At 39.5% G+C, this 14,322-nt stretch overlaps 1 protein-coding gene across 1 annotated transcript in view; it reads left to right on the forward strand.

Annotated features, from left to right (window-relative positions):
* Window positions 1-14,322, forward strand: part of wdr35 (WD repeat domain 35) — a 102,884-nt gene that overhangs the window by 59,910 nt on the left and 28,652 nt on the right. The window contains exons 17-19 of the mRNA XM_060853877.1: window positions 4,016-4,096; window positions 4,752-4,888; window positions 13,098-13,301. Coding sequence (XP_060709860.1) covers window positions 4,016-4,096; window positions 4,752-4,888; window positions 13,098-13,301 — 422 coding nt within the window. The remainder of the gene's footprint in view (window positions 1-4,015; window positions 4,097-4,751; window positions 4,889-13,097; window positions 13,302-14,322) is intronic.

Genomic DNA, 14,322 nt, shown 5'->3' on the forward strand with positions numbered 1-14,322 from the left:
AATTTATTGCATGAGAGGCTAACAATCAGATTGCACAAGTGTGGGTTTTCAGTTAAGTTCTTGGAGCTTCTAACGTCTGATCAAGCTTCCTCATGACAAATGTCAGGAAGTCTTTTTGTGTGCACTTGCATCTCATACATGGTCACTAAAAAAAAAACAGCTGGTCAGAATTAAATTCCCATTTCCAATTAAATTCTCCATAAGCAAGCAATATGAAAGTGGAGTTGCAAGTAGATAGGATAGTGAAGAAGGTTTTGGTATGCTTACCCTTATTGGTCAGTGCATTGAGTGCAGGAGTTGGGAGGCCATGTTGTGGCTGTATAGGACATTGGTAAGGCCACTTTTGGAAAACTGCATGCAATTCTAGTCTCTCTGATATAGGAAGGATGTTGTGAAACTTGAAATGGTTCAGAAAAGATTTACAAGAATGTTGCCAAAGTTGGAGGGTTTGACCTACAGGGAGAGGCTTAATAGGCTGGGGCTACTTTCCCTGGCGCGTTGGAGGCTGAGGGATGATCTTATAGAGGTTTATAAGACCTCTATAACAAAAACAAAAACAAACAGAGGATAACAAAGAGAGAAATAAGGAAGGTGAGGATCAAATATGAAGGTAGGCTAGCCAGTTTACTTCAATACATTTCAATACAAACGACAGGCAAAAGTAGACATTGGGCCACTTCAAACTGATGCTGGAAGCCTAGTGATGGGAGATAAGGAAATAGCAGGAGAACTTAACAAGTACTTTGCGTCAGTCTTCACAGTGGAAGACATGAGTAATATCCCAACAATTAAAGGGAGTTGGGGCTGAGTTGAGTATGGTTGCCGTTACAAAAGAGAAAGTGCTAGAAAAGCTAAAAGGTCTTAAAATTGATAAATCTCCTGACCCCGATGGGCTACATCCTAGAGTTCTGAGGGAGGTGGCTAAGGAAATAACGGAGGCATTGTTTGAGATCTTTCAAAAGTCACTGGAGTCAGGGAAAGTCCCGGATGATTGGAAGATTGCTGTTGTAACCCCCTTGTTCAAGAAAGGATCAAGACAAAAGATGGAAAATTACAGGCCAATTAGCCTAACCTCGGTTGTTGGTAAAATTCTAGAATCCATCATTAAGGATGAGGTTTCTAAATTCTTGGAAGAGCAGGGTCGGATTAGAACAAGTCAACATGGATTTAGTAAGGGGAGGTTGTGTCTGACAAACCTGTTGGAATTCTTTGAAGAGGTGACAAGTAGGTTAGACCAGGGAAACCCAGTGGACGTGGTTTATCTCGACTTCCAAAAGGCCTTTGATAAGGTGCCACACGGGAGGCTGCTGAGCAAGGTGAGGGTCCATGGTGTTCGAGGTGAGCTACTGGTATGGATTGAGAATTGGCTGTCTGACAGAAGGCAGAGAGTTTGGATAAAAGGTTCTTTTTTGGAATGGCAGCTGGTGACAAGTGGTGTCCCGCAGGGTTCAGTGTTGGGGCCGTAGCTGTTCACATTACATATTAATGATCTGGATGAAGGGACTTGGGGCATTCTAGCGAAGTTTGCCGATGATACCAAGTTGGGTGGACAGGCAGGTAGTACTGAGGAAGTGGGGTGGCTGCAGAAGGATCTAGACAGTTTGGGAGAGTGGTCCAGGAAATGGCTGATGCATTTCAATGTGAGCAATGCGAGGTCTTGCACTATGGAAAAAAGAATACAAGCATGGACTACTTTCTAAATGGTGAGAAAATTCATAAAACCAAAGTACAAAGGGATCTGGGAGTACTCGTCGAGGATTCTCTAAAGGTAAACATGCAGGTTGAGTCCGTGATTAAGAAAGCGGATGCAATATTGTCATTTATCTCAAGAGGGTTGGAATATAAAAGCACCGTTGTGGTACTGAGACTTTATAAAACTCTGGTTAGGCCTCATTTGGAGTAATGTGTCCAGTTTTGGTCCCCACACCTCAGGAAGGATATACTGGCACTGCAGCGTGTCCAGCGGAGATTCACACGGATGATCCCTGGAATGGTAGGTCTAACATATGAGGAATGGCTGAGGATCCTGGGATTGTATTCATTGGAGTTTAGAAGATTAGGGGAGATCTAATAGAAACTTACAAGATAATACATGGCTTGGAAAGGGTGGACGCTAGGAAATTGTTTCCGTTAGGTGAGGAGACTAGGACCCGTGGACACAGCCTGAGAATTAGAGGGGGTAATTCAGAACAGAAATGCAAAGACATTTCTTCAGCCAGAGAGTGGTGGGCCAATGAATGTGGAATTCATTGCCACAGAGTGCAGTGGAGGCCGGGACACTAAATGTTTTCAAGGCAGAGATTGATAAATTCTTGATGTCACAAGGAATTAAGGGCTATGGGGAGAACGCAGGTAAGTGGAATTGAAATGCCTATCAGCCATGATTGAATGGCGGAGTGGACTCAATGGGCCGAATGGCCTTACTTCCATTCCTATGTCTTATGGTCTTATAAAACCATGAGGGGATAGGGTAAATAGTCAAGGCCTTTTCCCCGGTGTCAGGGGAGTCCAGAAGTACAGGCCATAGGTTTAAGCTGAGAAGGGAAAGATATAAAAGGTACCTTAAGGGGTAATGTTTTCATGCAGACGGAGGTGCATGTTTGGAATGAGCTGCCAGAGGAAGTGGTGGAGGCTGGTACAATTACAACATTTAAAAGGTATTTGAATGGGTATATGATTAGTAAGGGTTTAGAGGGATATGGGCCAAAGTGCCGGCAAATGGGACTAGATATATTTAGGACATCTGCTCAGCATGGACGAGTTGTATCGAAGAGTCTGTTTCCGTGCTGTACATCTCTATGACTCTATGTGCTTTATAGATCATAGAATGTTACAACACAGCAACAGGCCTGTTGACCCAACCTGTCTGTGGCGACCATGGTGCCATTCTAATTGAATCCCATCTGCCTGCCTTCTGATTGTATGTAGCAGACAGGACATTGTACTTGTTGAGCATTCGAGCGAGTAGCTACTGCTTTGTCCTTTTTGGGGAGCTTTCACCTTGCCATACCATCATTGACATTCGGTGATGATTGTCAAAGTTGCCCTAGCAATTGACCAAAGGAGAAAGGCAGGGCTGTAATTGCCATGCATCACGGAGGCTTTCCAGAGTAGATGCATGTGGCCATGGATGAAAGTCTGTCTAGTTAGCAGGTCCAAGTTGGCCACGGAATGCTATTAGCCCATAATGCCTAGCTGTAGGCATCATCTCGAACAACCCAAATGATGCTCCTGGCTTGCAGGGCATAAATGTTTGGCTGGTTGTCTTTAAAATATGGTGCTGGGGACATTTCTTGCTCCATCCCACCAAAACATTTGCCGTACTGCTAATCCATAACAGAACATTCCGCCCACTATTTGTGGCCCTGGTCTGTAGTGTGAGCATTATACAGCTTTAAATTAACAGGTGAATGGTCAATGGATAAAAAACATAGGTGATAGGTTTGTAAGATAGTAAATAAGGGTGTCCCAGAAGGAATGACAATTGTAACTACTTTCCAGTGTTGAGCTCTGATCTTAGTGGCGTGTATGCTGGATAATTCTTCTTCCAAACATCTCTTTCCTGACATCACCTAAAGGTCCCATCTGTATGTAATGTTAAAGGGGCTGATGCTGCTACTCATTCTCAAGTTCCACTTCATCAAATCAAGTTATTGGTAATGGCACTCATAATAAACTAGGAGCTTAAGGGGTTTTATAAGAAAAAACAATCACAAATGTATATTTTGGCAGACTCCCTGCTTGCTAGAATGTTTGCTTGTACTATTTGAATGCAGATTTATTCGGAAAGCCTGACATATGTTTTAGTTTTATGGTATTTGCCAAAAGTTGTGTTTTTTTAGCTGTAAATTTTTCTTGGTCTGTTTTGGAACATGATGTATTTTTGGAGTTTGTGCTTCTATTCATTTGTAACAAAGATAGTGTTGAGCACCATTCATTATTGAAACTAATTTTGTGCAACAGCAGATTTTCTTCTTGGTGAATTTAATACTAGACTGTTCAATTATTTTTATAGGAACCAATTCAAACATCTGGGTATATATGCAGTTTTGAAAATTTGGAAATCAAATCTGTACTTTTGGATGAAATTTTGAAGGTAATGTTTTAATGCAGAATTCATTATATATAAAATGCAAATCATTGGAAGATTATTTGTACAGCTAATGTTGGCAAAGATCATTAATCATGTGCACTTTTTTCTAATTTAATTACTTATTTTCTACTGCTTATCCATGAAGAAACTATTTGCTATTTTGAAATGCCTCTGTGTAATTGGTCCAACTGTTTTTAAACACTCAACCCCAATATTCACGAGGAATCATGGAGGCTGTTTGTGAATATGATAACAATTCTAAAACCTCAGTCATCAGACCCAGTGACAATGTCACAGCCCAGCATTTTGAAAATATTTTATTATTTAACATGTTCTATTTAATGGGATGTGGCCAGTGCTGGCTGAGTCCAAGTTGCCTTGAGTCAAAGGACCATCTTTGGATTGTGGGAGGAAACTGGAGCACCCAGTGGAAACCCACGCAGACACAGGGACAAAATGCAAACTCAACACAGTCACCCAAGGTTGGAATTGAACCTGGATCCCTGAGCTGTGAGGTAGCAGTGCTAACCACTGAACCACTGTCCCAGCAACATTATACATGAACTTGTCACTTATCAATTTATGAGAAAGATGTTGTTGATCATTTATTCTGTGGACTTACTTTAGTAAAGGTGGTCTCTATTGATTTTTCTCTTAGGAGCCAAGCCAGCCCAATAAGGACTACATCATTAATTTTGAAATTCGTTCTCTACGTGATAGCCGAAGTCTCATAGAAACTGTTGGAATTGAAGACGCCTGTGCGTTCATTGAAGAAAACCCTCACCCAAGACTTTGGTAAGGAGTCTGAACATCAAATGTTTTACTTCTGGTGTTTTGTTGTCAACAAGTATCACATGGCCCCAGCTTTTCAGACACTTGGCAAAATCTGGGTGTTTCCTGTTCCATTAGTTTTCCTCACATGCGACTGAACATTGCAGTCATCCCATTGAGGAGAATGTGTTTTTTGTGTTTCAAGTATCTGTCTGTTCCAGCAACATACAAAGACTGATTGATTGATTCATTGTCAGTTGGTTTCTAAGATGTTTTCTATATTTCCATTGCCTCAAAAATGTGAATTAATTTTGATGGTTTTTCTTGAGTGTACAATTTTCAATTTTTAGATTAGATTAGATTCCCTACAGTATGGAAACAGGCCCTTCGGCCCAACAAGTCCACACCAACCCTCTGAGACCCATCCAGACCGAGTCCCCTACCCTACATTTACCCCTGACTAATATACCTAACACTATGGGCAATTTTAGCATGGCCAATTCACTTGACCTGCACATCTTTGGACTGTGGGAGGAAACCAGAGCACCCGGAGGAAACCCACGCAGACACGGGGAGAACATGCAAACTCCACACAGACAGTTGCCTGAGGCTGGAATTGAACCCAGGTGCCTGGCACTGTGAGGCAGCAGAGTTAACCACTGAGCCACCTTGTAGCCCCAATTCTTATCTGCAAGCTTGTAACCCAAAAGTTCTGTCAACGTTCCATTGGGTTTCTCCAATTTTCTTTGGTAATTTTAGTCTACAGTATTTTTCTACGAGTTTTCACATATTCTGTCTTGAGTGGCAGCACTTTGCAGTTTATATCAAATTTACCAGTGGTAAATTGATGACTAAACTGATATGAACCTTGAAAAAAAATTGCATTCATTTTCTTTTCAAACATCCAACAACTCCCAGTCTCAAAAACAATAAATTCAGCAAAGCCCAGTACATGCTGGAAGAGCAGCACCTCATTCATTGTTTTGGCACTTTATGAGCTTCAATAAGATCAACAACTTCAGAACATGAACACTGTCCTCCATTTTGATTACTCCCTACCACCCCTTCAGTGTCTTGTTTGCATTGGTCAGTGGTGGTAACCTATTTCTACTATTCACATCTACCATAAACACTTATTCTGGGTCAATACTATCATTAGCACTCCATTTGTCTATTGCTTTAGGTACCCTTACCATCTGCTGCATTTGGTCCTCCTCCCCCTTAGTTAACAACATGAAAACATTTTGTAGTACCCTTTATTTTGGAAAAGAGTCTTATTGGACATGAACCATTAACTGTTTCTCTCCATAGATGCTACTAAATCTGCTGGGTTCCTTCAGCATCTGCAGTTCTTTAATTTTATATGAAGAAAAAAGTACTAGACAAATCTTTGAACTCAATCATTTAGTTTTACAAGCAAAGTAGAAGTACAAATAAATTTAGTCGACAATTCAATACTGGCTTCAAGGAAACATAGAAAATAGGGACAGGAGTAGGGCCATTTTGCCCTTCGAGCCTGCATCATCATTCAATATGATCATGGCTGATCATGCAATCTCAGTATCCCAGTTCCACCCTCTCCCCATACCCTCTTAATCACTTTAGCCGCTCTCTCTTGAATACATCTAATTAATTGGCTCCAACAGCTTCCTGTGGGAGAGAATTCCACAGGTTCACAACTCTGAAGAAATTCTTCCTCATCTCAGACCTGAATGGCTTACCCCTTATTCTTAGACTGTGACCCCTTGTTCTGGATTTCCCCAACATCGGGAACATTCTTCCCATATCTAGCCTGTCTAGTTTCATCAGGATCTTACATGTTTCTATGAGATTGCCCCCTCATTTTTCTAAATTCCAGTGAATGCAAGCCCAGTTGATCCAGTCTTTCCTCATATGTCAGTCCTGCCATCCCGGGAATCAGTCTGATGAACCTTCGCTGGACTCTCTCAATAGTCTGAGGAATGACATTTTTGCTATGAGACCAAAACTGCACACAATACTCACCAAGGCCCTGTATAACTGTAGCAAGACATCCTTACTCCGATATTCCAGTCCTCTCGCTATGAAGGCCAGCATGCCATTAGCTTTCCTCAGCTCCTGCTGCACCTGCATGCTAACCTACAGCGACTGTTCCACCATGACACCCAGGTCTTGTTGCACCTTATCTTTTCCTAAACTGCAACCGTCCAGATAACAATCTGCCTTCCTGTTTTTGCGACCAAAGTGGATAACCTCACATTTATTGACATTATATTGCATTTGCCAAGTATTTGCCCTCTTAGCCAGTCTGTTCAAGTCACTCTGCAGCCTCTTAGTATCCTCCTCATATCACACACTGCCACCCAGCTTAGTGCCATGTGTATATTTGGAGATATGGCATTTCAAATCCCTTGTCCAAATCATTAATGTATATCGTGAACAGCTGAGGTCCCAGCACTGAACCCTGCGATACCCCACTTGTCACTGCCTGCCACTCTGAAAAGGGCCCATTTATTCCAACTCTTTGCTTCCTGTCTGCCAACCAGTTCTGTGTCCATGTCAATACATTACCTCCAATATCATGAGGTTTAATTTTCCTGACTAATCTTTTGAGTGGAACCTTGTCAAACGCAAATACATAACACCTACTGATTCACCATCGTCTACTTTACTGGTCACATGCTCAAAAAAAATTCCGGAAGATCTGTCAAGAATGATTTCCCTTTAATGAATCCATGCTGATGAGGACCGATTCTGTTACTGCTTTACAAATGTTTAGTTATTACATCCTTAGTGATTGGTTGTGGGGAAAATGCTGGAGTCAATGTCAGGCTAACCGGCCTATCATCCCCATTTTATCTCTCCCTCATTTTATAAAGAATGGGGTGACATTAGATACCATCCAGTCCATTAGAACTCTTCAAGAGTCTACAGAATACTGGAAAATGATCACCATTGCATCCACTATTTCTAGGGCCACTTCCTTAAGGGGTTGTTGAGCGTCAGGCCCTGGGGACTTTTCGGGTTTTAGTCCCATCAGTTTCCTCACTAATAAGGATTTCCTTCAGTTCCTCCCTCATGCTTGACCCTCTGTCCCATAGCATTTCCTAAAGATTATTTGAGTCTTCCTTAGTGAAGACAGATCCAAAGTATTTGTTCAAATGGTGTGCCCTCTCTTTGTTGTGCATTATGAATTCACCTGATTCTAACTGCAAGGGACCTACATTTGTCTTCACCAGTCTTTTTCTCTTCACATATCTATAGAAGCTTTTGCAGTCGGTTTTTATGTTTTTCGCAAGTGTACATTCATATTTTATTTCCCTTTCTAAATTAAACCCTTTGTCTTCCTCTGCTGACTTTCAAATTTCCCTCAGTCCTCAGGTTTGCTCCTTTTTCTAGCCAATTTATATGCCTCCTCTTTTGCTTTAACACTGTTTCTGATTTCCCTTGTTAGTCATGGTTGAGCCACCTTCCCTGTTTTCCTCTTAAGCCAGACAGGTATGCACAATTGTTGAAGTTCATCTATATGTTCTTTAAATGTCTGCCATTGCCTGTCCACCTTAAATATTCTTGGCCAGTTTATCCTAGTCAAAGAAAAGAGTTTAGTTTTTAGAACAATTTATTCTTTCAATGGATAATATTGTAAAATTTAAAAAGAAACTTTTGCATTTAATTTTGTGTTGAACAAGCATAAAAGATACTTTTAGGTACTTTGATACCAAAATAAATGGATTCTGTGACTGTTGGAGCTAAAGGTAAAGGGAACACAGAGGTATTTTTGACTTGAGTCATGCAGCAGTTCATCAGTCTGAGACACAGGAGCTTGGGTACCTGAGATCAGCATTTATTGAGTGGAAACTGAGAATATGTTAAAGCTTGTAGATTACGTTTGATATCTAAGCAGGATTGCTTTACGTAATGCTTGTATAGCTGTATAATAACTCTGGAGCTAGATACTAACTGTGAGCCATGAAAGTACATTTTTCGTCATCCAAGAATGAAAATGTCTGCATTAGTCTTTTTTCCATGTCCTTTATTTTGAAACTGATTGTGTAAACCTTAAAATATAATACATTTTCATATTCAGAGGGTACTCATAATACAAGGGCCTAAACACTAAATTAACCCTAAATTAGTCACTAATTTCTGGGAATCTTTTCAAACTTGCTGAGAGTCTACTGCGTCTGCTTAACATCCAGATGTGGTGGCTATATAGTAGAGTGCATGAAACAGACCTGAAAACTATACAAATGTACTTTGGGTTCAAGTAAGGAAACATAAGAACCTTGCTTTTTAAACAAAGGACTATTTAGAACTGATGTATTTTAAGTTAAAATAGCTTGCTATCACCTCTGGCACTTTTCTAAGGATGCTTAAATGATGTCAGAAGCCTTTAATAGTCATTTTACTCTTTCGTTGTGTCAATAGATATTTCACCTACTGGAGAATTTAGCTTTTGATTTTTCATGCATTTGTTTCTCTCGGGCTCCCTGATATCATACCCTGTTGAATGTTGCCTCTTTTAAGTCAAATGTGTTAATCTTTAGATCCTGTCTATGTTTTCTGCTTGAATTTTGTTATTCTGAATAAACCCATTCTGAGGGGATTGTTGGTAATTTAACGGTAGTTGGTGACATCAATAAAAGTCCCAACCTTCAATTTACTAATGGTTGGGAGGAGTCTGGTTTATTCTTTTTGTAGATATGGCAAAGCTGGGCAAGCTCCTGTAATGTCGAGCCAAGAACCAGTTTCATATTTTAACAAAATAATTTGGCAACGGTGGGAGACAAACTTTAAATATATGACTTAGCTGGGATCCTGGTAGAATCCATCGTTGTTTCCACTGTTAGGACATGTGGACTCCAGTCCTGTTGCTGGGTGTTGACATCAGTGATTTTGGAGATCTTAAAAGGATATCATGTGTGAGTATTTCCTCATCACTTTATGCTTTAAATGCAGGTAAATGCTCTGTTTTCTCACTTACACTTTCATGGTTGTCTGCAGTTTGTTTGTGAAAGGAACATAGGTACAAGAGTAGTCCATTAATCCTGTGAATCTTCTCTGCCGTTCAGTGTGATCTTGACTGATCAAACCCTTCATTGACTTTTAGCTACCTCTTCCCCATAATCCTGTATGCCACTGGTAATCAGAGATCTATCAATTTCTACAATGTACATAGTCAAAGACTGATCTTTCGCAGCCCTTTGTGGCAGAGAATTTCAAAGGCTCAGAACATTCTGAGTAAAAACATTTTTCCTCAACTTGGACCCTCTTTCTAGAATCCCCAACCAGGCAAACATTTTACATGGATCTACCCTATCTATTTCTTAATGTATTTTGTAAGTTTAAGTGAGGAAACACATTCTTCAAATTTTCTAAAGAATACAGGCATAGATTGCCCTAAAACAGGAATTGCTGAAGAAACTCAGCAGGTCTAGCAACATTAATGCAGAGAATTAGTGTGTTGAGTCCGGTGTCCCTTCTTCAGAGTTCACACATCTCTCAATCTCTCTCAGCCTCTTCTTAAGACTGTCCTGCCATTCCATGAACAGGTCTGGTGAACACTCACTGCACTCTCTCTGTGACTAATTATCTTTCCTGAGATAAGGAGACCAAAACTGCACACAGTGCTCCAGGCACAGCCTAACTAAGCTTCTTTACAATTGAAACAAGTCTTCATTCCTGTTGTACTCAAATCCTCTTGCAATAACAGAAACATTCTATTAGTCTTCCTAATGGCTTGCTACACCTTGCTACATGTTAGTCTTCAGTAGCTTGTCAATGTCTACACCTAGGTCCTTATGTATGTTTACACTTTTCAACTTCATTTAAGCAAACTTTGCACATCTGTTTCTCCTACCACTGTGGATAATCCTCACATTTTTTCCACATTATATTCCATTTGCTATGTTCTTGTCCATTCAGTAAGCCCAGCCAAATCCTCCTAAAGCTGCTTCACAACACATATTCCCACTTAGTTTTGTGCCATTCACAAATTTGGAAATATGACGTTTAGTCCCCAGTCTAAACAATTGATTTTTATTGTGAACGAAGATTAAGGAGCCAATTTCTTATAATCACTTGGCTTTCAATCAGCATTGTTGGGTATTGTAGATCTGGTGAGCCTTCTGAGTCTTTAATTGTAGCTCTCAGCATGATTGTGGCACCTTTCTCTAGTCTTAACCTTACTTTTGGGAGTTTCATTTTTGGATCACCAGGTTGTGCCACTTCACATACGTCTGTGAGGGTCATGATGTTGCATGTCATGTCAGTGTCTAACTCTTTATGTTCACAAGAATACAAATAGTATATTATTTTACAAGAGAAGTCTTTGTGCATTATATTTCACAAGTGAAAATGCAGACTTTGTGGGCTTAAAGAGCTTGAAGGATAGTATAGGGAAGATGTATGTGCATGGAATTTAAATAGATTAATTTTGATAATCAAAATTAGAAATGGCTGTGGGGATCTTGATGTCAGATTAATTTGTATCTATTGCTTCTGATCTAGGCAACGTAACAACTTTACCCTGCCTGCATTGCTACAGCCAGTACTAACACCCTGTTATTTAACTGCCATATCAGCAGTGGACTCAAAGTTGTGAGAAGTTAGCACAATATGTTTAATAATTAAAATATTAATCTAGATTTTCCTTCACATTAAGAAAGACAATTTCTGTGAATACAATGTCAGAAATTAAGAAAGGAGTAAAAGTCATTAACACCAAAACTTTAGTGACCAGTGGTGTTATTGGCATAGACATTTTGCAGCATTAAAGGTGCTAAATCAATAGAATTTTTTGTTGTTCATCAATAAATCAGAGGACAATTTGCTTTTTATGAGAATTCCCTCCCCCATTGTTTTATGACTTTTATTGTTTTGTGTTCGTTGCCCATACATGTATTTTGATGTTACTGTCATTAAAGATTGTAGGATATTTGCACCTTCATTAAATACACAACTGTGACTATGCTGGTGAGTTGTTTATTTTAGTCTTTTTACTTTTAAAATGGACTAAAAATGATTGACTTTTTAAAAGAAATATGATCCAGGATGAACCTTTCCTAGGATTATGCATTTATTATTTTAATTATGTCAGTTTCTTTTTTAGGAAACTTCTGTTACATTTATTTCAGCTGATAGCTGGTTTCCTCACAGGAAGCTACATTTATGCTGCCAGTTACTGATGTCAGAATGGTGCCTCCTGTCTGTCATACACTATTGGCAGAATCTTATCCCATTGAAAGTGGTGTCACAGGTAGACCGGGTGAAGAAGAAGACATTTAGCATGCTGGCCTTCGGTTGAGGCATTGAGTATAGGAGTTGGGATGTTATGTTACAGTTGTATAAATCACGTAGAGTATTGGGTACAGTTTTGGTCACCCTGTTATAGGAAAGACATACTTAAACTGGAAAGAATGAAAAGAAGATTTATGAGGATGTTGCCAGTATTAGTAGGCCTGAGTTATAGGGAAGAGGTTGACCAGGATAGGAGTTTCTTCCTTGGAATGTAGGAGAATGAGGGGTGACCTTATTGAGGTATATAAAATCATGCGGGGCATAGATACGATGAATGCATATAGTCTTTTTCCCAGCGATGTGGAATTGAAAACTAGAGGGCATAGCTTAAGGTGAGAGGGGAAAGATTTAAGAACACCTTGATGGCCAGCTTTTTCACGCAGGGAGTGGTGCATGTATGGAATGGGCTGCCAGAGAAAGTGGTTGAGGCAGGCATAATAGCAACATTTAAAAAACATTTGGATAGGTACATGGATGGGAAGGGTTTAGAGGGAGATGGACCAAATGTGGGCAATTGGAACTAGCAACATGGACCAGTTTGGGCTGAAGGGCCTATTTCCATGCTGTATTACTCTATGACTCTATAACATTGTGATCCCCAACTAAATAAAATCAAGCTATAACAGAGCTATATGCTTATATGTGGTTTCATGCAGTCGTGGTGGTGGTGGTGGTTAATTTTTAATAATAGGAGAAAGTTTGAAATAGTAGAAGTTTATTGAAGCTTCAACAAAAAGTGTGTCATCAATGTGTGGCTCTAGACTGAGCTAGAATTACATTGTGATGCAGATTTGTACAGCTATCTTGCACCATTACTCAGCATAACTCCAATTAAGGCATGCAAAACTTAAACTGACATTTTATTTATACCACTGTGTTGTCTTCAAAACACGAAGCACTATTTTCTTAGAATAAAATGAAATATAGCTAATTGAATTCTTACTTTGTATTTTAGGCGCTTACTTGCAGAAGCTGCTCTACAGAGACTTGACCTTAAAACGGCAGAACAGGCATTTGTCCGTTGTAAGGATTACCAGGGGATTGAGTTTGTAAAACGTCTAGGAAATCTTCAAAGTGAATCCATGAAACAAGCGGAAGTTGCAGCATATTTTGGAAGATTTGAGGAAGCTGAGAGAATGTATCTAAACATGGATAGAAGGTGTTCATGATACTTATGGAAATAGTTACACTGGTTTAGATCAAAAACTCCTAAAGGTGTTGTGTAGCTTTCCTTATGAAATGTTTATCATTTGGAAATGTTTTGAAATTTTTATGAATTTCAATCTTTTGACATTGCATGTGTGACCAGACTGAAATTTAAGTTTGGTGTTCTAATGGGAGAAGAGTATGGAGTGGAGCGAGAAGACATAAAGAATGGAAATTCAAAAGCAGAGGGGCACCAAAAAAGCTGTTGACATTATGACAATGGCCATTTTGTGAATTTAATTTGGCTTACCTCTGCTGTAAAATACACAACACAAATGGAGTTATTTAATGTTGATTACTGTATACTGCTGAAGGATTTTGGTTTGGTGGGGCTTGGATTTGTACAAGTTGTTTTTGGACTTTTTCAACTCACTTCACACACTGACTGTCTTGAGTAATTGGTGCTGCTGCTACAAGATCAGATTGGCTACGAGGTGGATTCTGTTCAAGTTAGTGATTCTGCTGAACTTTTGACTCCTGTTTATGTCATACTGGAATGGCTATTTGGCACTATTGTTCATGTTCTGCTAATTAGTTCCAGTAAAACTCAGTACAATCCAGCTGATGACAAACTAAAGGAGTAATATTGTTACATATAGACAAGTCATATTCATGGTGTGACACAGGTACCTGGGATGGTCCTTTATCCGAACAAAGATAGGAAATTTTCTGATTTTATTCTTAAGGAATCATTTAGTGCTTTTGTAGTAGTTTTTGTCCTTTCCTAATTCTAGAATTTGGAGCTCTTAGCTTAGAGACTTATAAAGCTTAGGTTCTTCATTAGCAGAATGTTTATTGACCTAAATCTTAATCAAGGCATTTCTGTCTGATTTTGTTGATTTAAGAATGTTATTTGATATAGAGTATAGAATGACGAGTTGAAATCATTATGGTGTACCAGAAGTTCAAAGCAGTGTTCAGGTTGATTTTAATGCCCCGTTCTGAAAGGAATGGTGTAGGCAAGTGGTAAAATG

Source organism: Hemiscyllium ocellatum, chromosome 3 (genome assembly GCF_020745735.1).
Source record: "Hemiscyllium ocellatum isolate sHemOce1 chromosome 3, sHemOce1.pat.X.cur, whole genome shotgun sequence".
NCBI classification, from domain to species: Eukaryota; Metazoa; Chordata; class Chondrichthyes; order Orectolobiformes; family Hemiscylliidae; genus Hemiscyllium; species Hemiscyllium ocellatum.